This window comes from Lissotriton vulgaris, chromosome 12 (assembly GCF_964263255.1).
Source record: "Lissotriton vulgaris chromosome 12, aLisVul1.2, whole genome shotgun sequence".
In the NCBI taxonomy this organism is placed as follows: Eukaryota; Metazoa; Chordata; class Amphibia; order Caudata; family Salamandridae; genus Lissotriton; species Lissotriton vulgaris.
Genome location: NC_141700.1, coordinates 621,523,464 through 621,548,948, shown reverse-complemented (window position 1 = coordinate 621,548,948; position 25,485 = coordinate 621,523,464). Strand labels below are relative to the sequence as shown.

At 48.8% G+C, this 25,485-nt stretch overlaps 1 protein-coding gene across 4 annotated transcripts in view; it reads left to right on the top strand.

Annotated features, from left to right (window-relative positions):
* The window catches only part of NFAT5 (nuclear factor of activated T cells 5), a 956,760-nt gene that overhangs the window by 497,281 nt on the left and 433,994 nt on the right, over positions 1-25,485 (top strand). For all 4 annotated transcript variants that reach the window (XM_086945726.1, XM_086945727.1, XM_086945728.1 and 1 more), the window contains one exon: positions 6,805-6,939. In XM_086945726.1, the coding sequence (XP_086801852.1) occupies positions 6,805-6,939 (135 nt within the window). The remainder of the gene's footprint in view (positions 1-6,804; positions 6,940-25,485) is intronic.

The window sequence follows — 25,485 nt, the reverse complement described above, 5'->3', positions numbered from 1 at the left end:
GTCCCCGGTCCTACCCTCGATTCGGGTCCGGAGCCACTCTGCGCCGTATTAGACGCCGCTAGGAGATTTTTACTTCTATGACCCGGCCCCATCCTTTGACCCTGAGTATCAGAAGATGGGTGGCGAGGAGGATTGGGAGGGGTCTGAAGACCCTCGGACACGTGAGTGTCGGCCTCATCTGGACTGGGCAGGTGAGCTTGGGGATGCCAACACTGGTTTTGTCGCCCCCCCCCCCCCTCCTCCTACAATGGCTACGGAGGAGGGGGCTGCCTATACTGTGGTGTTGACGCGGGCGGCCAAGGCCTTATCCCTTGAACTCCCCGTTGTGGCAGTGAGGACTAACCTCCTCACTGAGGTCCTTAAACCGAAGGCAAGATCCTCTGAGCCTCTGCTGCCGTTTAATGAGGCCTTATCTGACATTCTTCTGGGCACTTGGTCCAGGCCTGCTACAGGTTCGCCTGTAGATAGGAACGTAGCCAGACGCCACCGCCCGGCTCCGGATGACCCTTGCTTCCTGTCCACCCACCCCACCCCGAGAGCCTGGTCATCAAGGCCTCTAACTCCCAGACCACATTCCCGACGGCTCCCCCCGATCGGGAATCCAAGAGGTACGAACAGTACGGAAAGAAAATGTTCTCCTCCCTAAGTTAGGGGTTGCAGTCAGTTAACACTGCGTGCTTCTTAGGCCTTACAGCCACTCTCTGTGGGACACGGTCGCGGCCGTGCTGCCACAATGTCCGGAGGAGGCCTGGACTAAACTCGCCCAAGCCCTTGCGGAGGGTCGAGATGCAGCACGGTATTCTATCCGATGAGGGCTGGATACAACGGACTCGCTAGGTAGAGCCATGGCAACGACGGTGGCGATTCGACGCAACGCCTGGCTGAGGTCCGCCAACTTTTTGGCTGATGTCCAAAACACCCTTATGGACAAGCCGTTTGATGGCCGTCGCCTCTTTGGCGACGAGGCAGACAGTGCGCTTGAGTGCTTTAAGGACTCCAGGGCTACGGCCAAGTCCTTGGGCCTGTCGACCCCGCGCCAGCAACCTGCTGCCTTTAGCTCCTTTCGTGGCCAAGGAAGGGGCTCCCCCACACGTCCTGCCAGCCACGGGCCGCAGACTAACATCCAGCGCGGTGGCGGACGTGGTAACCGCCGTGGCGGTGCCCGGGTACAACGGCGAGGCCAATTCACATCCACCCCACAGCAGCCGCCTCAAAGCCTTCCTAGTCCGAGCTTTCAGGCCCACATGACGCCAGTGGGGGGGCAGGGTTTGCCATCACCTCCTTCACTGGCGCAACATCACTTCGGACAGGTGGATGCTGCAAAACGTCCGAAGGGGCTACTCCCTCCCCTTCGAGACGACCCCTCCAGCCATGCCACCGCAGTACCACTGCGTGTCGGAGGATCACTTGAATCTTCTGCAAGAGGAAGTTACGGCCCTCTTGGCCAAGGGGGCCATCAAGCGCGTTCCTGGGCCAGAAGTAGGGTGTGGTTGTTACTCCCACTACTTTCTGGTACCCAAGAAGGGCAAAGGGGGCCTACGCCCTATCTTGGACCTGCGGAACGTCAACAGCTTCCTCCGGATGGAGAAGTTCAAGATGCTGACTTTGGCTCAGGTCTTAGCTGCCCTGGACCCGGGAGACTGGATGGTAGCGTTGGACTTGCAGGATGCTTATTTTCACATCCCCGTCCTGCCGGTCCACCGGCGTTACCTGCGGTTCACTGTAGGCCACGAGCACTTTCAGTTTACTGTGCTCCCCTTCGGCCTTATCAGCGCCCCACGGGTGTTCACAAAAGTGATGGCGGTGGTCGTAGCTCATCTGCGCAGGTTAGTGGTTTCAGTCTTCCCCTACCTCGACGACTGGTTGTTGAAGGCGGGCTCGCCCCAGACAGTCGTCAGCCACCTCCAGACTACGGCCGACCTCCTGCACCTGCTGGGGTTCTCCATCAATGTGCCTAAGTCACACCTGTGTCCCTCTCAGAAGCTCCTCTTCATCGGAGCGGTTCTAGACTCAGCGCTGTTTCGGGTTTATCCTCCCGAACAACGGGTTCAGTATATTCAGGTTCTGATTCCGATCTTTCAGCCTTTACCCCGGGTCTCGGTCAGGTTGGCGCTGCGCCTTCTGGGGCTGATGGCCTCCTGCATCCTTCTGATACATCACACCAGGTGGCGGATGCGGGCTCTGCAGTGGGACCTGAAGTTTCAGTGGGCCCAGCATCAGGGCAACTTGCGCCTCTGGCAGTGGCTGGAACATCCGGGCGTGACCCTGGTGGTTCAACACATGGCAGGTTCCCTGAACGCCAGGGCGGACGAACTCAGCCATCGGTGCATGATGGATCACAAATGGTGTCTGCACTCGGACGTGATGCAAGGCCTCTTTCAGCAGTGGGGAGAGCCTCGGTTAGATCTATTCGCCACAGAAGAGAACGTGCAATGTCATCAGTTCTGCGCGTTGGAATTTCCAAGGCGGCACTCGCTCAGAGACGTTTTTCGTCGCGAGTGGAGCTGCGGTCTGTTGTACGCCTTTCCGCCTATACCACTTCTGCCCAGAGTGCTGAAGAAGATCAGACGCGGCCGGGCCCAAGTTATCCTTGTGGCTCTATACTGGGCACGAAGATACTGGTATCCCGAGCTACTCAGCATGTCTGTCGATCCCCCGATTCGTCGGCCTCTTCAGGAGGACCTTCTGTCGCAGCAGCAGGGGACGGTCCTCCACCTGAGCCTGTCCAGTCTCCACTTACATGCGTGGAGATTGAGCAGCGGCAGTTGAGGCCATTTGACTTGCCTCCTGAAGTCTGTGATGTGATTCTGGCAGCCAGGCGTCCCTCCACGAAATCGGTATACGCCTGCAGGTGGAACAAATTTGTGGCATGGTGCACAGCAAAGGCTGTGGATCCCCTTTCTGCCCCTCTTTCCGAGGTTCTCCTCTTTCTTCTCTCTCTTGCCCAGCAGGGCACTGCTCTGGTCACTATCAAGGCCTACCTCTCTGCCATTTCTGCCTTCTTACGGCTCCCTGATCAGCCCTCTTTGTTCAAGTCCCCAGTTGTAAATAGGTTTTTGAAGGGCATCACTTATGTTTCCTCCTGTTCCTTTCGTGATGCCTCAGTGGGACTTGAACCTTGTTCTGACTTACCTGATGTGCGCTCCTTTCGAGCCACTTCATAACTGTCCTCTTTGTCTCCTTACTCTCAAGACTGCATTCCTGGTTGCCATCCCCTCTGCCAGGAGGTTGAGTGAGCTCCAGGCTCTTTCCTCTAATCCTCCTTTCCTTTCTGTCCATCCGGACAAAGTTGTGTTGCAGACGCGACCCTCTTTCCTGCCCAAGGTAGTCACAGCCTTCCACATCGGGCAGTCAATCGCCTTGCCCACATACTTTCCGCCTCCGCATCCCTCGAAAGAGGAGGAGAGGCTCCACCGTCTGTACCCAAAACGTGCGCTCTCATTCTATTTGGAACGCACATGCCAGTTCCGGGTGGATGACCAAGTCTTTGTTGGTTACGTGGGCCCTTAGAAGGGTCGGGCGGTGCACAAGCGGACCATCTCTCGGTGGGTCGTGTTGTGCATCAAGATATGCTACTCTTTGGCTAAAAAGGAGCCTCCTATTGGGCTAAGGGCACATTCCACTCGGGCCACGGCGGCTACTACTGCCCTGGGTCGGGGAGTCCCCTTGCAGGACATCTGTCAGCCAGCTACGTGGGCCTTGCTGCACACATTTGCGAGACACTACTGCCTGGACAGCCAAGTCCGGAGAGATGGCTTCTTTGGCGGTTCTGTTCTCCAGGACTTTCTGGTGTGATCATTGGTTCGCAGACCCACCACCGGGGTTGGTATTGCTGGGGTGTCTATCTAAGGTAAGGAATCTAATACTAACATGTTTCTTTCAGATGCACAAGTTACTTACCTTCGGTAAGAAACAGTTGTTAGAATAAGATTCCTTACCGCCCCACCCATCCTCCCTGTTCTGCGAACCAATATCTAGGATTAAGGTCATCCCCTTTCAGGGCCCTAGTTTCATGGCACCAGTTTTGGTTTTTATCATGGCTCTGCGTTTCTGGCGCGGAAAAGCTATGTATAAGAACTGACGTCCGCGCGCGAGGGCGGCATCTAAGTACTCCGACTTCATCCCGGCGCCAACGACGGACGCGGAGCCGCAGACGACGCCTACAGACGCGCAGGGGTACTGATACGCAAAATTTTCCGGATCCAGTCTGACGCCTGGGGATATTCTAAGGTAAGGAATCTAATACTAACTACTGTTTCTTACAGAGAAATCGTTACCGAAGGTAAGTAACTTGTGTATCTGGCACTAGTCTCTCCATAGGATGGGATATAAAAAAAAACACACACACACTTGACGCTCTGCTTTGGCTGGGGACATGTCTTATTCATAGTACCCGATTCGAAGAGTTTGAGCTATCGGACCTCATCGGGATTTCCAAGGTGGGGAACATTTGGCAGGGTAAACAAATGAAGATGCTCCAGATCATCCAAAATTATATCAGCCTGGCAGTGTCCAGGAATCCAACTCTTCTGGCATGAAGTGAGTAAGATAGTAACGGAAACAATGGAAAGAGAAAAATAGGTAATCCTGCTTTGATTATTGTTGGGATTTTAGAAGGGGGAGGGCTAAATCGAAAATTGGGTAAATGTGTTTACACTAATAATTATAGCATGATGGGTACATTTGCATTAAATGGAAATCTAATGCTTTACCTACTTGCACGGAATGGGTTAATTCTGCGACGTATATTGGCAGGAAGGATTGCTAAAATAGTTCAGTAAAGAGGGTCAAAATGTGGGAACTCCTCTCTCTCCCTCGATATGACAGTGCCCTAAGTAGGAATGGGGGTAAAAAAGTCAACGCGGTTTGGTAAACGAATGTAAGTAGTCCAAGGACTAAAGACAAACATCATCTCAAGAGAAGTTAAGCAGCAGCTCAAGCAAACCCTCCAATAATGTTTGAAGGAGGCTGAATGAATGAGGTCAAAGCCCTCTGTGGTTTTAATCTACCCAGTGGCTCTCAGAACGTACCCCCGTGTATTTTTGTATATGAGGAGTAAAAAGCTAAAATTATTCGACCCGCACCAAACCCACTTCTGTTAATACCGGCAGATTTAACATGCACTGGCTTATCATCAGATGTCCTTGATTGATCCCTCTGAAATATATCCTGTTAGTGGCCAAAGTCACCCAGGACCCACTGAGGATTGGGGGGGGGTGGAATGGCATATATATATAAATCTGTAATTATTAATGCTTAGGATTCATTTATGGCGCTCAAAGACTGGTTGGAAGTCTCATGAACAAAAATGTTTGGAAGGATGCCAAAATGGCTCTAGGTTAGCTGGTTATTCCCTCGCGAAAATGTAGAAGTCCATCTGCAAGATCAGAGGATGCCAATGTAAGTACTGCAAGATTTTGGGACGATGGTGGGACTATTACAGTCTCATGGTTGGGATGTGTTCTGCCTTCTCAGATGAATGTTGATACTGTGATTGCACTGTGTACCTTAATGTTAATGTTGAATTATATGAAAAACAATAAAATACTTGGTTTATAAAATTCATAATGAGGTTAGCAGTCTGTGTTATGGTCAGCAGTAAGGTCATGAGGCCCAGACTCTATTCTAGCTACAGGTCTAGAAGAAGTAGAGCAAAACTGTCACGGGAGGGGGCAGAGGTTCCGAAAATATTGTGGCAGAGGTTCTGAGTAGATTGTGACAACAGAATTGTTTTATTTTACTGAATTAACCCATTCCATGCAAGTAGGTAAAGCATTGGATATCCATTTAATGCAAATGTCCCTGCTTGCTATATACCCAATTTTCGTGCATCTTTTTGCTTACTCTACTTTCCGTTTTGGAATCCATAAGGGAAATCTGTGTAGAATAATGAGGGATTAGAATTATGGCGCACTTTTGGATCTGCATTAATATCTTTAGAATATTTAGATTACAGGTAAAAGGAAAGTTCATCTTTTTCTTGCTGTGGCATCTGTTAAGAGAGCTATCTGTGTTAAGTTGGAATGAAATGATTTAAACCATAATCCTCACCAACGTCCCACATTTACTGGTAAACATTTTTCACTGTAAACTAGTTGAAACGTTCATGCTGCCTCAGAATTTATTACACATATGCAAAAAAAAGTCATCAAAAAGTTTTAGCAACTGTGTCACTCCTTCTCTTTCCAGGTTGCTAAAATTGAAACTATTTTCTTAGTGCTCACAGCTCCATTACTACCCTTACCAATACTACAGTTCCTTATTAAGAAATGTTTCATTTCTGATTATTTTGTTCCCTCTGTGTCATTATACCAGGATATTTAACTGCGTATTTGTAGGCTTTATAATTTGATCTTCTTTCTGATTATCTGCTTACACGGAAGCCAGTTAAAAAAATTCATAAGAAGTATTCGCAGCATGCTTCCCATTGAGTCAACATGGGTCAATTGGATATGGTTCTCCATCTTTAATTGTCGTATAGCACGTGATCATGCTCTCCTTTTCTATAGGGAGGCATTTGTATTAAAAAAGTACCCCAGATGGCAGTGTTGGCTGACTTTGTTATCCAGTTAATGTCCAATTGCTCATATATATCTGTGCAATTTGCTCGATGATTTTGTGTATTGCAATATAAATAAGAAAGGTGTTTCATAAGTCGTTCCAAGCATGCCATTCTGTGTATGATGCCCTATATAAAGTACTGCTGTTACAGCAAAATTACTTAGTATGCGGGCTCATACATGATAACGCTGCTTTACGAATTGCCTTTTGTGTGTCTGAATTGTAGTTTTCCCATCCTCATAGCTCAGCCTGCCGGATTGCCGGAAATCCTGAAGAAGAGCCTCCATAACTGCTCTGTGAAGGGAGGGGAGGAGGTTTTCCTAATTGGCAAAAACTTTTTGAAGGGAGCCAAAGTCCTTTTCCAAGAAAGCATCTCAGGTCAGTACAAGCTGCTCAGGTATAGTATGAAAGGCTCTTTACCTATCTGTGCTTGGATTTGGCGATCTTCAACAGCTACATGGCTCTCTTTCTACTTTCTCATTTGCGAAGTCCAGTTCTTATGCTCCTTGATAGGTATGTAGAATAGAACTACAAAGGTTAAGCCCTTGCTTTTAAAAGAATAGGCTTATTAGCCTTTAACATTTATGGTGACATGGTATAGACGTCTGGTCCTTGAAGCAGGTCTTAGTGCATTGTGACATATGTTGAAAAAAGCCATTAAATAGTTCCTGCTTTGTAGAACACATGCTGCAGAATGCATAATTACTTTAAGGAAGTACCCTTCCAGAGGGAATCCAGTGAAGATGGCACAAACCATAAACGCATTAATTAGTTTAAAAATAATGCTTGCAGATCGTATGTCTGACCTGCTATTGGCACGCTAACCTAATGTTTGATTGCAAATTTTAGCCATGCTTCGTTAAAGATATTCCTGTTGTCAAGTTGATAATAAAGACCTTAGCTTTTTTGATGTGGAGAGAGAAAGGGAAGGGTGTATGCTCTTAATCTTTCTTCATCTGATCAGTGTGTTAATCCGAGGACTTTTCAAATGTTTAAATCCGCTAAAAAGCTGTGGTAACATAGCACATTAGAACAGGCCAGTCAGAGGCCCATAAAAGAGGGCAACACCACCACAAGATGTTCCAAGGACTATGCAGATTTCAACAGCTCCATTTAGATGAAGAATTAATGAGTAAATTAAGTGTACATAAAAATGTTTGCACCATGTATTTGTGACTTGAAAGATGCATATTGCAGATAGAGGTTAAATAATGGCACAGTCCTGGATAAAACTTGTGGAACATTCCAAAAGGGCCAGTTGCAAATGGAAAAGGCCTATTTAGCACTGACCCAGGTGATCTTTCATTTGCAAGGCACTAAATAACAAGTGAATAGTTAATTGTATAAAAAAAAAAATTATTCATTGCAAAGCAAGAACATTGCTTTCCTAGCTTATAGCAGCCTTAAAATCAGCTGGAGAAGTTTTCTTTTATATTTCTCAGAAGGATGATACTCATGTGTTGTAGTAGCTCTCTAAGAATTTTGTTTAATTGTAGAGAAGAAAAAAGAGGGACAAATTGATACTCTTGATTGTAAAAAAAAAAAAAAAAAGTCACAATAACATGTGAAACCTTATTATATTGTTATACATATACGTATACAGTACTTAATTTGAGCCGTTGGGGGCTACCAACACACATTGTTAGATCGTGTATTTTTCCACAGCTGCATCATAGCGCTTTTTTATTTTTTTTAAACTTTCAGGCATGCTGCACAGCAGCCTGCTGCTGTAGAACATAGCTCAAAGACGTTGAAAAATAAGCAAGACCTGCTGGTGTTGCCTGTGCTTATTTTTTTTTGGTCAAAATTATTTTTATTGAGCGTTATCAGCCAAAAACACAACATGAATACAGTAGTGTGTGTAGGGCCCGGTGTCAAAAATATTCACTTAATGAGGGATCAGCGTCATACGTCCCAGAGACCATACAACCCCTCCGTTGGAAATAGCGAGGACGCCATTTTCTAAAAAACCGGCCTTGAGGGGAGTCACTCAGGCAAAAACATAAATTCAACATGAAAAAACTTTCCCTCCCTCCTCCCCATCCCTGGTGGTGGTGATGTCACATGATGAAGTAATGGGTAGCAGAGGTAGAATTATAAAGCATGGTGGCAAACATGGAGCTCTATCCGATCATGAGGTGAGGGTTGCTTCTATGAAATTCCGACTCGGGATAGGCTAGAGCTGGAAGAGGTGCATGGCTCGCAAAGAGGATGGACAAACTGCAGAAGGCAAGCCACAGGATAGATATGTTACTAGTGGACCCCATTTAAGTTCAAAAGCCTTGTAATCATCCCGGAAGATATCTGAAAGACGTTTCATAGAGAGGAGTCTCCATAGGCGAGCATGCCACAGTGACGTAGCTGGTGTCCTTCTTTATTCATGCTACTGCTATCGCGAGTTTCGCTGCACCTAGACATGTCCACAAGATCCTCTTGTCTGCTTTTGTTTGATGTTCCAACACCGGATCTCTAATGCCCAATAGAGCCCCCCTCGATGGTGGTCGGGATTGGTTAACCCAGCATATCTTAGATGAGAGAGTATTTCTTCCCAAATGGGCCGAATAGCTGGGCATTACCACCAGATGTGGCGCAAGTCCCTCTGCAGGCCACATCCCCGCCAGCAGATATCTGAGGTGTCAGTGAAAATCCATCGGAGCTTAGTAGGGTAGAGGTACCAATCCAGCAATGTCTTATAGTGGGCTTCTCCCAGTGCCACCGATTTGTTGTGTCTAGTGATGTCGCCCCATACATGTTTCCATTCCTCCTCAGTGATATCTCGCCCTAGAACCTGCCCCCAGAAGGACATGAAGCGCGTCCTGGGTGCGTGTAATTTGGTCAATAATATGGTGTAGATTGAGAAGATGGCTCCTTTCATGGAGCCCGCCTTGTGAACCGCCATGTTCTCCATAACCGTCAGCTCCCTAGTCGTGGCCTCTCTAATGTGTGGGAGTGTGACCCAGTGTTTACACTGGAGGTAATGGTAGTGTTCGCTTTGGGGGATTAAAAATTCTCTTTTGAAGTTTTTGAATGTCAGTATGTCATTATTATGGAATCAGTCAGAGAGCTTTAGGCATCCCCCCTCCCTCCAGCAGTCAAAGGGCCCTACACCGAGTGCCGGTGGAAATGCCGGATTAAAGTGGATTGGGGCATACGGGAAGGAAACGAGGTCCACCCCTCCCTCCTTTGTGACCTGATCCCAGATTGTCAGAGTAGTGCGAGTGGGAGTGCTTATTTAAGCGTTCGGAGGACAATCTTTATTTGGCTTCCACAGGACATCCCAAATGGAGAGTCCCACTATCGACCTGTCCATGTGGAGCCAGTGCTTGTCGGACTCACGTGCAGACCATTCGGTCACCACTTAAAGCTGTGCCGCTTGATACTAGAGTGTGAAATCTGGTAGAGCCACCCCTCCCTCGTTCTTCAGCTGACGCAGTACGTGATGAGGAAGACTGGCCCTTCCACCTTGCCAAATGAATTTAGTAACTAGTGAGCGCAAGCGGGGTAATAGGTCTCGATCAAGTTCAATAGGTAGGACTTGAAATAAATATACGAGTTTTGTAAGGACCGTCATCTTAACAGCGTTGATCCACCCCAGCCAGGAAATGTAAAGGGGCTTCCACCTCTTAAAGTCTTGTTGCAACTTAGTCACCAGGGAGGGGAAGTTGGCCCTGTATAGATCACCAATTCTGGGTGTGAGGTGAACCCCCAAGTAAAGGAGAGAGTGTTTAGCCCATTGCAAGGACGTCTGACCTCTCAGTCTGGCCTCCTCAACTGCTGGGAGCGTAAGATTTAGTTCAAAGTGGTTCAGTTCCTCTTGCATTTCCCTGAGTGAGGAGGCTGGCTCTGTAAGTGTGAGCAGGATGTTGTCTGCAAAAAGGGACACTTTGTAATCTGTACCACTAAAGCGTATTCCCTGAATCTCCTCGTTGGCCCAGAACCGCACCGCTAGGGGTTCAATGCTGACGGCGAATAAAAGGGGGGAAAGCGGGCAACCCTGCCAAGTGCCTCTGCTAAGGATGAAGGGGAGTGATGCATATACATTGACCATAACACATGAGCATGGGCGGTGGGATTTGGCTTTGACCATGTGGAGAAATGTGTCCCCAAAGCCGAATTTCCACACGGCGAAGAAGAGGAACGACCAGTCCACCCTGTCAAAGGCCTTTTCCGCATCAAGACCCACCAGGATTGCCGGAAATTTCAATTTAGACGCTTTCTCTAGAAGATGTATGGTGCTGCGAATATTAATATGCGTTTGGCTTCCCTTTATAAAACCTGATTGATCAGGGTGGACTAGTTTGGGCATCAAATCCTCCAGCCTAGCGGCTAAGACCGTGGAACAGAGCTTCGCGTCAAGGTTGAGAAGCGCTATTGGCCTATATGAAGCACACAGTTGAGGGTCCTTCCCTGGCTTGGGAATGACAGATATCACCGTTTCGGCAATTGAAGCTGAGACACGAGCCTCTGCTGCAATCGCCTGGAATAGCTCTGTGAGGTGGGGGGTGATTTCAGACGCATAACACTTATAAAATTGTGCAGTGAGGTCATCAGGTCCAGGGGCTTTATGAGGTTTAAATCTGGAGATAGCTTGCCTCACCTCTTCTGAAGTGATGAGATCATCTAAGGAGCTCGCGTCGTGGGGGAGATATGGGGGAGAGTCACTGAGTCTAGATATTGCTGTTGTAGGTGCATATCTGGAGATGTACCTCGATGGAGTTTCCCATAGAAGTCGCCAAAAATGTTGGCCTTAGTGGCCTCAGTATGGACTAGTTGGTCTCCCTGATCTAGTATGCGTTTCAGTTTCACTCGGAGCTGGCGTGCGAAGTGCGGACCCACCTTGTTGCCTTGTGCGTAGGCTGTCTCACGCAACTTCAACAGTGTGTACTCGGCCCCATTATTGTAAATAGAGTGTAGTTTGCCCCATATCGCAGTAAGCTGCCGCTGCAATGTCCGCGTGGGTGTGACTTTATGTGCCTTTTCAACCATTTCTAACTCCCCTTCAAGGGCAACGCGTTCCTTCGCCGTTTGAGTATTGAGGACCGTGTTAAGTTGGAGGCATATGCCCCGCAGCACCGCCTTAAAGGCGTCCGAATTGTTTTGTGGGGATGTAGCTTGTGGGTTATTGAGAGTATCGTATTCCACAATAGACGCCCTTGTTCCTTGTGCAGAGTCTTGTTATGTGTGATCGCCATTGGGAAGTACCACAGCAACAAGTTAGATTTGAGCCCTCCCCAGGTCAAATTAATGGTGATTAGGCTGTGATCTGATACTGAAATCGGCAGAATCTGTGCTGCCTGCAGAGGCCTCACTAATGCCGGACTAATGAAAATATAGTTGATCCTAGAGTAAGTCGGGTGTACATGGGAGTAGTATTTGTAGTCTTTGGTGGTGGGGTGCAACGTCCGCCAGGCATTACATAGGCATAGTTTGAGCATTTTCTGCCTGACCCCTTTGGAGAAGGAATTGGTGTTCGCCCTAGGTGGCATGTGAGCTGTCTAGGGTCTCGTGTCATGTGAAATTGAAGTCACACAGCAATATCACTGGATCTTCCGCAAATCCGCTTATCAAGTCCGGAGTGCTAGATAGGAATGTGGACTGGCCCGAGTTGGGTGCATAGAGAGAGACGAATGTGCATAGAGTGCCCCTCAGCCTCCTCTTTACCATTATGATTCTCCCGTCCCGGGCGGCCTTGGTGGCTTCAGGTTGGAACTTAGAAGTGCTGTGGAAGAGCAACGCCACTCTATTATGTTTGGTACCTGCGGATGATTTATATATTAAGGGATATGATTTGTGTTGTAGCCTAGTGTCCTCAGATTTATTGAGATGAGTTTCTTGGAGGGCTACTACCTCGAACATGCAGTCCGTGAGATATTTCCAGATTTTCTGCAGATTCTAGGGGGGAGTACAGCCCCTTAACATTCCAGGATGCTATCTAAACCATTTTTCAAAAAACAGTGGTCCCTATTCGTGGACACAATGGTATACTAAACTGATAATCACACACCTGATAAGTGTTATGTCTTTTGTCCAGCCGGACAAGGAATTTATTTAACAATTCTCTTAATTAAACAGAATGAGTACATTAATAACAAGTGGGCACAGCCGTGACCCACAACATTCAGACAAAACAACGAACAGAATGGTAAAAGGAGCAAAGCAAAAATATGTCTGTGTACTTGTAGTCAGTGTTACAGACAAAGATTGTTATAACCACACCATTGCATTTCACAATATTTTAAATGTCATATTGCATAAGGGTTTTTTTTGGTCGACGTTTCGATGCCTTAAGTTAAATGAGGAAACCACAGGTGATGGACAGAATGCAGAACAATGTCATACATTCACCCCAGTACAGAGATCTTGGCCTAATTCCATCGTTTTTTTGCACTCCACACCACCCCAGTTCAGACATGGCCATATGCAAATCAGTCTGACCTTGTGCCTCATGGGAACAGTCCAGCCCGAACTGCCAAGCCATGCCTTCCCTGGACCGGAAACAAGCTTCCGAGGACTGGTTTCTGGCATTCCAGCCGTCTTCAGCCCGGCTTACTTGAATCCAGTGGTGTGGAGTGCATGGGCCTCACGTCTGAGCATACCCATCCCACTCGGGGTGACAAATGCAAAAACCACAGGTGATGGACAGAATGCAGAACAATGTCATACATTCACCCCAGTACAGAGATCTGGGCCTAAATCCATCGTTTTTTTGCACTCCACACCACCCCAGTTCAGACATGGCCATATGCAAATCAGTCTGACCCTGTGCCTCATGGGAACAGTCCAGCCCGAACTGCCAAGCCATGCCTTCCCTGGACCGGAAACAAGCTTCCAAGGACCGGTTTCTGGCATTCCAGCCGTCTTCAGCCCGGCTTGCTTGAATCCAGTGGCAAAGTGAGCAAGGGACTCGCGTCTGAGCATACCCTGCCACACTAATGGCGGCCAAAAGCGGTACAAAAGGGGGTGGTGATGGATGGAGCATCTGAATCAATCAAACACTCACACCCAGTCAAAAGATCTGGGTTTCATCCATCACTGTTCTTTAGCCCACTCTGCCACCCCAGTTCAGACATGGCTATATGCAAATCAGTCTGACCCTGTGCCACCTGGGTCTAACCCCATGCAGACAAGCAACCCCAGGTTGCACATAGTCAAAGGCATGCAAAGCGTGTGGTTGTTCTTGCAGGTACTAGCCTCACTCACGCAGACTTTCTGACTTTGTCAATCGGAACACTAAAATTAATAAATAGAGCCTTTTGGATTTATCAATGAGTGAGCATATAAATATATATTACGCAGATCTATAATAGGTCTCCAAAAATCACCAATTTTTTTTATCATATTTATATGTCAGTAATTCACACAATTCAGTGTTTAATAATAATCATTAAAATCTTGAATAACATTTTAAGGTTGTAATTTGTTGTCAGACTCAGATATATATATATATATATATATATATATATATATATATATATATATATATATATATATATATATATATATATATATACACACACACATATGTGTGTATGTATATAAATATATATATATATATATATATATATATATATATATATATATACACACACACATGTGTGTATGTATGTATATATATATATATATATATGTATATATATATATATATATATATATATATATATATATATATATATATATTGGTCCGTGATTTCCTGTGGTCAAAACCGTTCTAAGCAGAGACATATATATATATATATATATATATATATATAATCACACACACACACACACATATATATAATCTACTGGTGGTCGCCAGTAGATAGTTATAGTTAGGACCGAGTTTCCATAGGAAAAGCGTATTTTGTTTTCCCAATAACTTTAGCGCCGGTTGACGAATCTTTACAAAATTTTCTAAACTTGTGGGACACTCCGGTCAGCTGCTATCTTGAAAGTTTCGGGGTGATTCGGCAAGCGGGGGCCGAGAAAAAAAAAGGGGTCCCAAAACGTGTTTTCTCCATGTTCTTTTCCATAGGAAACTTTAGACACGGCTACAGTCCGAACTGCTGAACGCAATTACACCAAATTTGGCAAAAAGGTAGCCCTTGTTTCAGAGCAACTCTTTTTGTTAAATGGTGTAAATCCGTTCAGTAGTTCCTGATGAATTTAAAAAAAGAGGTCGAAAAATTAATTTCCCATAGGAAACTTTAGACACGGCTACAGCTCGAACTGCTGAACGGATTTACACCAAATTTGGCAAAAATGTAGTGCTTGGTTCAAAAAGTGCCCTTTTTAAAAAATAGTGTAAATCCGTTCAGTAGTTGCTGAGAAAAACAAAAAATAAAAGTTTTGATATCTAGAGGCACATAGGATCCGCGGACCCTCCCGACCACGAGCTTTATTCTAATTGGCTGTCAACACTCCAAACCAGGAAGTGTTGATAGCCATCTTGTGACTCGGTAGAACGGAGTCACAAGAAAACAGGGAAACAAAGGTGAAAAAAAAGAAAAGGGGCAGGGTAGGAAAACCCTGACCCTCCCTAGGCCTGCTCAGGGGGTCCCACAAGAACCCTCAAGTCCCAAAAAAGCATTTTTGTTTTAAAAAAAAATCGGCGAGATTCACGCACCCAGCGTAAATTTCGGCCGAAAAAACACAGGGGTTCGTATGTCAGCGGCAGGGGAGCAATGTGCAGGCGTGGGGTGGGTGAGGTGTGAGGACAGTAAGGCAGTTGCCAGGTTTGCACAGTGGTGAAGAGAGGGGGCGGGGCCTGAGGTGACGTGTGCAAACACGCCCTGTGGCGCGTTTAAAGTTAGGGAATTAATTCCCCTTCAATCTTGAGGGCCCCTGGGGGCAAACTAGCCCAACAGGTATCTCCAGTAAGCGCCACAGGCCTGCGTTGCAGAGAGCTGGTCCAGGCCTCTGCCCTTTTTACTCATTCTCTACAATGCAGCTCTGTGGCGCTTACTGGAGGTACCTGGTGGGCTAGTTGGACCCGAGGGACCCTCAGGACTTCGAGGTAGTATCTGAAAGAGACACGTTAGTAATAGATTCCTTACCTTAGAATATCCCCAGGCGTCAGACTGGATCCGGAAAGTTTTGCGTAGCAGTACCCTTGCGCGTCGGCAGGCGTCGTCTGTGGCTCCGCGTCCGTCGTAGGCGTCGCGGGCGCCGTGATAACGTCGTCGGAGTACTTAGACGCCGCCTCCGCGTGCTGACGTCAGTTCTTTTTTCCGCGCCAGCCAGCGCAGATCTGGAAAGAGCAGTTCCCTAGTCACTTTTTGACTAACCTTTTTGATCTTTTTGATCCATTCGAAGTCTTACGACTCCGACGGTGCCGTTAGGGATGCCCGGATTCAAGCATTGCGACGAGTGCGACCGTACCATGTCGGTCACGGATCCCCACCGCTTGTGCCTGATGTGTTTGGGCGTCGACCATGACGAAGAGGCCTGCTCCGACTGTCGGGCCCTCTCGAGGAAGGCCAGGCGGGAGCGGTCCCGCAGGCGACTCGAGATCCGCCAGTCGGCCCCGCGCCGTGTGAGGTCCCGGTCTCGGTCCCACGGGAGGTCGAGGGACAGGTCGCGGGGACGGAGCCGTCACAGCTCCGGGAGTCGGCACCACTCCTCCAGGTCCAAGTCGTCAGGTAAGAAGCATAAGAAGTCGAAGAGACATCATCGCTCTTCTGGCTCCCCCCGACGCTCGCACGACGCGGCCGGGGGTTCGGGTGACACCGCCCACGCGGCTCCTCGTGAGTCGCGGGCGCCGCGTTCGGCCCCATACCCCCCGGTCCCTGGGCTGAACGCGACGCCGGAGGAGATCGAGCGCTTCCTCATGGCCATGATGTCCCTTTCTCCTCCGACGGGTTCCGCGGCGCCTTCGGGCCCAGTGAACCCGTCTGGGGGCCCTAGTGGGTCGGGGGCTACGACCCCGACGCCGTCGGGTGCTTCGGCCTCGACGCCGCCGGCGCCTTCGGGCCCGGCACCGCAGGGCTCCACGATCCCGCCGCCGCCGCTGCCCTCGGGCTCGGCGCCACAGGGTACAGCGGCCCCGGCGTCGTCGGTGCCTTCGGGCCCGGCGCCGCAGGGCACCGCTGGGCCCTCGTCGGGCGATGGATCGTCACCGGTGGACCTTACGACCCCCCCCCCCCGGCGTCGGTCCGTGTGGTGTCCCCTTCGGCGTCGGCCTCGGCCGGCGCCGTCCCCGATGCCTCCTCTCAGTCGGTTCCGACGTCGGGACGACACCTCGCGGTGCCGGTCTCGACGCCGATCGGAGATTTTCATCTCTATGAACCGTCCTCATTCGCTTATGACCCTGAGTCTCAGGAGATGGGAGAAGAGGAGTATTGGGAGGGGTCTGAGGACCTTCTGACAAGGGAATCTCAGTCTAACATGGACTGGACAGGAGACCTTGGGGAGGCCAGTGGCCTGGACACCTCTCCGGACACTGTATTCGTCTCTCCTCCTACCGTGGCTTCGGAGGAGGGCGCGACATATGGTGTGGTGTTGACGAGGGCTGCTAAGGCCTTGGGCCTTGAGCTCCCCGTTGCGGCCGTGAGGACTAACCTCCTCACTGAGGTCCTTAAGCCGCAGTCATGCTCCATGGAGCCTCTGCTGCCGTTTAATGAGGCCTTGACGGACGTTCTCTTGGGCACTTGGTCCAGGCCCGCTACAGGTTCGCCTGTAGATAGGAACGTGGCCAGACGCCACCGCCCGGCCCCGGGCGACCCATGTTTCCTGTCCACCCACCCCACCCCCGAGAGTCTGGTTATCCAGGCCTCTAACTCCCAGACCGCCTTCCAGACGGCTCCCCCCGATCGGGAATCCAAGAGGTACGAGGCCTTTGGCAAGAAGGTGTTCTCGTCCCTTAGCTTGGGACTGCGGTCTTCCATCACCGCATGCCTCTTGGGCCGTTACACCCATTCTATATGGGATACGGTGGCGGAAGTGCTGCCAGAGTGCCCGTTGGAGGTACGGGCCAAACTCGGCCAAGCCCTAGTGGAGGGCCGGGACGCAGCAAAGTATTCAATCAGGTGCGGACTGGATACTACTGACTCGCTAGGCAGAGCGATGGCTACGACGGTGGCGATACGACGCCACGCCTGGCTGAGATCCGCCAACTTCTCGGCAGACGTCCAGAATACCCTCATGGACATGCCGTTGGATGGCCGTCGCCTCTTTGGCGACAAGGCAGACCACGCGCTTGTGCGCTTTAAGGACTCCAGGGCTACGGCCAAGTCCTTGGGCCTTTCGGCCCCACGCCAGCAAGTGAGTGCCTTTCGCTCCTTTCGTGGCCAAGGAAGGGGCGTCCCCACACGTGCCGCCAGCCACTCGCCGCAAACTATCGTCCAGCGCGGCGGCGGCCGTGGAAACCGCCGTGGAGGCAGTCGGGGAAACAAGCGGAGCCAGTCCACACCTGCCCCCGCAGCATCCGCCTCTAAACCCTCCTAGTCCGTGCTTTTCGGCCCATGTGACGCCAGTGGGAGGCAGGGTTCGCCATCACCACTCTCACTGGCGCACAGTCACTTCGGACAGGTGGGTGCTGCAGATCGTCCGAAGGGGCTACTCCCTCCCCTTCGAGACGACCCCTCAAGGCATGCCACCGCAACACCACCGCGTACCGGGGGATCACTTGCGGCTCCTGCAGGAGGAGGTTTCGGCCCTCTTGGCCAAGGGGGCCATCGAGCGCGTTCCTGGGCCAGAAGTAGGACGTGGTTGCTACTCCCACTACTTCCTGGTACCCAAGAAGGGCAAAGGGGGCCTACGCCCTATCTTGGATCTGAGGAACGTCAACGGCTTCCTCCGGAAGGAGAAGTTCAAAATGCTGACACTGGCTCAGGTCTTGGCTGCCCTAGACCCAGGAGACTGGATGGTAGCGTTGGACTTGCAGGACGCATATTTCCACATCCCCGTCCTGCCGGCCCACCGGCGTTACCTGCGGTTCACGGTAGGCCTCGAGCACTTTCAGTTTACTGTGCTCCCCTTCGGCCTTACCAGCGCCCCACGGGTGTTCACGAAAGTGATGGCGGTGGTCGCAGCTCATCTGCGCAGGTTGGGGGTCTCAGTCTTCCCCTACCTAGACGACTGGTTGTTGAAGGCGGGCTCGCCCCAGGCAGTCGTCAGCCACCTCCAGACTACGGCGGATCTCCTGCACCAGCTGGGATTTTCCATCAATGTGCCGAAGTCACACCTGTGCCCCTCTCAGAAGCTCCTTTTCATCGGAGCGGTTCTCGACTCGGCGCAGTTTCGGGTTTACCCGCCCGAACAGCGGGTCCGGGATATACAGGCTCTGATTCCGGTCTTTCGGCCGTTATCCCGGGTTTCGGTCAGGTTGACGCTGCGGCTTCTGGGGCTGATGGCCTCCTGCATCCTTCTGGTGCATCACGCACGGTGGCGGATGTGGGCTCTGCAGTGGGACCTGAAGTTTCAGTGGGCCCAGCACCGGGGCATCCTGTCCGACCATGTCCTGATCTCGGAGGGCACTGCGAGACAGCTGCAGTGGTGGCTCACGGACCGCGATTGGGTCAACGGCAGATCCCTCTCCCTTCCCCAACCGGAGCACGTAGTTGTGACGGACGCGTCCCTCCAGGGCTGGGGAGGCCACTTGGGAGAGGCGGAGATCAGAGGACTCTGGTCTCCGGCGGAGTCCCGGCTCCATATCAACCTGTTGGAGCTGCGGGCGATTCGTCTGGCACTGAAAGCATTCCTCCCGTCTGTCCGAGGGAGTGCAGTGCAGGTGTTCGCCGACAACACCACCGCCATGTGGTACTGCAACAAACAAGGCGGAGTGGGGTCGTGGACCCTTTGCCAGGAGGCTCTGCGTCTCTGGCAATGGCTGGAACATCAGGGCGTGACTCTGGTGGTTCAACACCTGGCAGGTTCCCTGAACGCCAGGCCGGACTAACTCAGCCGTCGGTGCTCGATGGATCACGAATGGCGTCTGAACTCAGACGTGGTGCAAGGCCTCTTTCTGCGATGGGGAGAGCCTTGGTTAGATCTATTCGCCACCGAAGAGAACGCGCAATGTCATCAGTTCTGCGCGTTGGAATTTCCAAGGCGGCACTCGCTCGGCGACGCTTTTCGTCGCGAGTGGAGCTGCGGTCTGTTGTACGCCTTTCCGCCTATACCTCTTCTGCCCAGAGTGCTGAAGAAGATCAAGCACGACCGGGCACAAGTCATCCTTGTGGCTCCGGACTGGGCTCGAAGGTACTGGTATCCCGAGCTACTCAGCATGTCAGTCGATCCCCCGATTCGTCTGCCTCTTCAGGAGGACCTTCTGTCGCAGCAGCAGGGGACGTCCTCCCTCCGGAACCTGTCCAGTCTCCACCTCCATGCTTGGAGATTGAGCGGCGACAGTTGAGGCCATTTGACTTGCCTCCTGAAGTTTACAACATCATTCTGGCAGCCAGGCGTCCCTCCACGAAAACGGTATACGCCTGCAGGTGGAACAGATTTGTGGCATGGTGCACAGCAAAGGCTGTGGATCCCCTCAATGCCCCTGTCTCTGAGGTTCTTCTCTTCCTTCTTTCTCTTGCCCAGCAGGGCTCTGCTCTGGGCACTATCAAGGGCTATCTTTCGGCTCTTTCAGCCTTTCTGAGGCTGCCTGACCAACCTTCTTTGTTCAAGTCCCCTATTGTAAACAGATTTCTGAAAGGCATCACTCATACCTTTCCTCCTGTTCCTTTCGTGATGCCTCAGTGGGACTTGAAAATGGTTCTAACATTTCTGATGTGCGCTCCCTTTGAGCCACTTCATAACTGTCCACTTCGCCTTCTTTCTTTGAAGACTGCCTTCCTGGTAGCCATCACCTCTGCCAGGAGAGTGAGTGAGTGAGCTCCAGGCCCTCTCTTGTAAGCCTCCTTTCCTTTCAGTCCATCCGGACAAGGTTGTTTTGAGGACTAGGCCCTCCTTCTTGCCAAAGGTGGTCACGGCCTTCCACATTGGGCAGTCCATCACATTGCCCACCTTCTTTCCGCCTCCGCACCCCTCGAGAGAGGAGGAGAGGCTCCACCGTCTGGACCCAAAACGTGCGCTCTCGTTCTATCTGGATCGCACACGCCAGTTCCGGGTGGATGATCAACTCTTTGTTGGGTACGCGGGCGCTTAGAAAGGGAAAGCGGTGCACAAGAGGACCATCTCTCGATGGATTATCATGTGCATTCAGGCGTGTTACTCCTTGGCTAAGAAGGAACCACCTGTTGGGCTACGGGCTCATTCCACTCGAGCCACGACCACTACAACTGCCTTGGGCCGAGGTGTGCCCTTGCAGGACATTTGCCAGGCAGCTACGTGGGCCTCGTTGCACACGTTTGCTAGGCACTACTGCCTGGACAGTCAAGTCCGGAGAGACGGCTACTTTGGCCGCTCCGTTCTCCAGGACTTTCTGGTGTAAATATTGGTTCGCAGACCCACCGCCACGGGGATGGTATTGCTGGGGTATCTATTCTAAGGTAAGGAATCTATCACTAACGTGTCTCTTTCAGATGCACAAGTTACTACTTGTGTAACGATATATCTGTAAGAGACATTAGTTAGTGATAGATTCCTTACCGACCCACCCATCCTCCCCGTTCTGCGAACCGATATCTAGGGTTAAGGTCATCCCCTTTCAGGGCCCTAGTTTCTTGGCACCAGTGTCGGTTTTTGTCATGGCTCTGCGCTTCTGGCGCGGAAAAGCTGTGACTAAGAACTGACGTCAGCACGTGGAGGCGGCGTCGAAGTACTCAGACGACGTGATCACGGCGCCCACGACGCCTACGACGGACGCGGAGCCGCAGACGAAGCCTGCCGACGCGCAAGGGTACTGCTACGCAAAACTTTCCGGATCCAGTCTGACGCCTGGGGATATTCTAAGGTAAGGAATCTATCACTAACTAATGTCTCTTACAGATATATCGTTACACAAGTAGTAACTTGTCCTTTAATCCCCCTGCCCTATTATGTACTAGGGCCTTACAGAGGAGGTCATGCTAATCACAGGGGTACCCCAACGCATAGTGTTCCCTAGTGTATGTAAATGTTTTCACTGTATTTTAATTGTCTTTGAGTATAGCACTGGCTCTAGGCCTGATTAGTCAGTCAGTTACCACCAGTACCCGTCTGAAAAAGTTGTGCGCACAGGATGATTTTGCAACAAGGCCTCTTTCTGCTCCTCTGTTGGTTCTTTCTGCACATGTCTTGCTTCTTCCTGCACTTTTCTTCATATTTGAGGACTTCTGTTGCTTCTTTTTGCATTTCTTTTGCTTCTTTCTGTGCGTTTTTTCTTCTTTCTTCACATGTCTTGGCTTTGTAGGAATAGTTAGAAATTAGCATTTAAAAAACCTTTGAAATTCACTGAAAAAACCAAAGGTTTCAGGCACGTTCTAGTTAGAAATTAGCATTTAGAGTGGATGTATCAAAAGTTATATTAGGGTGTGAGAAGATGCATGAAATTATCACATGGATGAGGTCATCAGTGATGTTATCAGTGATGTCACTGACCATGTCATGAGTGATGTAATATGTGATGTCATCAGAAGTAAATTGCGGTTCGTAAGTTATAGTTAGCTGAACTAACTATAACGTGGGAATTTCACTGGTTTTGTACGAGTCCAATGTCCAACTAACTATAACACCCCTGAAACCTACTTTTTTTCAGTGAATTTCTAAGGTTTTTTAAATGCTAATTTCTAACTGTAATGTGCCTGAAACCTTTGGTTTTTTTCAGTGAGTATATATATATGTATGTGTTCATGTATATATATATATATTTATTTATAAAACCAGCATGTCGGAGTCTTTCTTTTAACATGTTTCGGCCCACAAAATACAATCATAAATCATCCACAAGACAGCTTTGCACTCGAGCTGAAGATCATCAAGCGCCAGCTAGGAGTCCCTGAAAAAAATGGGTTAGACAGGGATGTGGAATTTAATAAAGTATCTATTAGTCCGTGGGGAAGGCTGCTTAATAAATGTACTTGTCCTGTAACAAAATTCACTTGTCCCCTTTGTGCCATGTAATGTGGCAACAAATTACGCAACAATCTCATTATATAAGAGTTCTGATATAGCCTCTCTGATTATGCCAGGGTTCATATCATAGTAGTGTTTGAATACTAGCAATTCCCTTATGCTGCTATGTTTCTGCAGGTCTACATATTGGGGCTGAAGGTAGTGGTAAGCAATAGTTTCCATGGTTGGAATGCCCTTTTTAGTCTGTGCAAACCTACTAACGTGCATGTTTAACGGGTTTTCCCCAATTCTTCTCTAATCATTTCCCATACTGAGAATGGTTTGAAATTTACTACTGACCGTGGCAGACTTAAAACTTCTTACAGAGATGAGAAAAAAGTGGTTGGAGGATAAGTGAACTTGAAAACATTCAGATTTTTCCATAAGCAATTCTACACCTGCATATTTGCTCATGCTAAAATGCAGTTCACAAATATTTTCTGGGAGTACTACTTCTTGGCCTACTGCTGTAAATTCTTGTGAATTCATGGAAACTGTAATATGCGCTTAATGCAACAATATATGCCATGTATACACTTTTGAAACTTTCTTTAATAATTGGGTCTCTAATTAGGCCTGGCGTTAACCATGACCTTTTGTTTTATTTTTTATTCTGTCTCTCTCCGTCTGTCTATCAGCTGGAGTCCCTATAAGTGAAAGTATTTTGCTCTTTTAGAAGGAGCATATTGGCACACAAAGTAGTTTTGTTCAGTGCCCAGAACAGCTGTGGCAATGTGTGCTGAGACCAACATTTTTTTGTTTTGCTTTTGCCAATGCTTGTTAGAATGGTGAGGACCCAGCAGCTCCCACACTGTTAAGGTTTTACAAAAACCATGCATAATAAACAAGTCACGCCTTGACAAAACCAAAAGGCTGACCACCAATTTCAGACCCACTAGCTTTGCCTATGCTTGTTTATTTTTATTTTCCATATTCGTATTTAAACTGGTTACAATGCTATTCAATTCTGAATATTTTGGAGAAATACTAACATCAACATGTTACTAAATGATGCTACAAAGATACAGTCCCTAAAATCTTAGAGTAATTTAGCTAAATGTTTTCTTTTTTTACATGCATTTTTTTGTGAACGTTTTATTTTGAAAGCAAAGAATCACTACTCTTGCTTTCAAGATTCTGCAAATATTTGCATATAATCAGAGAGCATTCTGGGTGCATTATACAGAGCCTCATATTACTAAACTTTGAAACTGTACACTTGTTTACTGGATTCACCGTCAATATTGCAGGCAGAGCTTAAAACATTTACTTTTAGTGCTCACCCTAATAATAAAGGCTAAGCGTTAATGAACCATATATACAAGTTTGAACAGCATTAACACACATATTACATATACCACAAACTTTACCTTAATTGTAGAGAATTCCCTTCCCTGATCCACAATGTGGTACTTTATACTGGCAGCCAAAGGGTTTGTGCTGCAGGAGGTTGGGCCTACTTGTCCCAAGGACAAAATGCACATTAAAACTTGTTGCCCTTGACCCCAAACAATATGTCCTGGGCGTCTGGCTATATCAATTCCACATCCCTGGGTTAGATCAACTGATGTAATGACCCAGACCTGCTATTTTTTTTAATGTGCTGGTGGGCTGATGCACTCTTTGTAGCCCCATACAATATTTAACAATGCTTGGTGGTGCTCCTGCCCCTTCTAGGGACTTTAGCAAGTTAAAAAATAAATAAATAGCATTTGCAGGGTATTTTGGGGCACTTATTCAGGGAGCAGTGAATAATAAACGAGCAGGTCCAACTCCTCAATATTCAATTGTTTTTTCAAAATAAATGTTGGAGTGGATGTGCTGCTGCCAATCGGGGAGGCCTGCATTATAAACTTTCTATGTGGGCAGAGTCCCATGGCTGCAGCTGGCACCAATAGTATGTTCTGGCGATAGCCAGCATGTTTTTATTAAGTGGATGCCTTTCAGGAGCACCCGCCGCTCCAGTGTTTGTTGGGAGGAGCCGCAGGGCCCCAGCTGGCTCCCCTGTCAGCAGTTTGGCTTTTAACATTTTTTATAAATGTTGGTGGGCGCCCACCTGGGGAATTCACAATGGTAGCTTCGCCAAGGCCCCATGGCCAAAACTGGCTCTCCTTGTGCACGCTCCTCCTTTTCTATTGCACATAAGCTTTGCAGGATGCAGTCCCCAGGGCCTGTAGAAGGCTCAGGGAGGTGGTGGGCATAGCCCCCTCCCTTTTCTAAGCAATGGTCCCCAATCATATATTATCTAAATACACAGGTTCTTATTTTGCTCTAGGATTTTTCACAAATAATAATAGCCTCAGCATAAACTGATAGGAGGAATTTTTCGGTGGGAAATACAGTACCTCTATGATAGTGCCTCTCTTGGTGGGGAAAAGCAAGTGGCTCGATGGTAATTGCAAAAAGTAATGACAACAGGAGACAGCCCTGCCTAGTCCCCCAGCCTACCAATGGGGGGTGGGGAACAGTGTAGCCATTTGCACTGGAAGAGGTATACAATAAGTGGGCTATTCACAAGGAATAGTCACCAAGACCTAATCTCTGCAGAGTCACCAGCAAAAAGTATACCATTCTAATAAACCAAAAGCCTTACACAAAAATGGCCAGTACCTCCGGGCGAATCTGGTTAATTAGAATATAGAGGATACAAGTTTGTTGGAAGTGGCCCTCACAGGAAAAAGCCTGCTTGATTTGATCTAATCAGCTGACTCATTATTGAATTTAGCCTTAAGACCACGATCCGAGCTAGGATCCTATTATAAAATTCAAGATCAATATGCGATAGCAGGATTTTGTCTTTTGGGCCCTTGTCCAGTTTTAGGATCAAAGTGATGAGGGCCTCCCTGGAAGGAGATGCCAGGAATCAAGGGCTTCTTGATATAGGATCAGCAAGTGGGGACAAGAATGCCCTTGAATTCTTCATAGAAGTTGGCTGTCAAGCCATCCTTTCCTGGACAC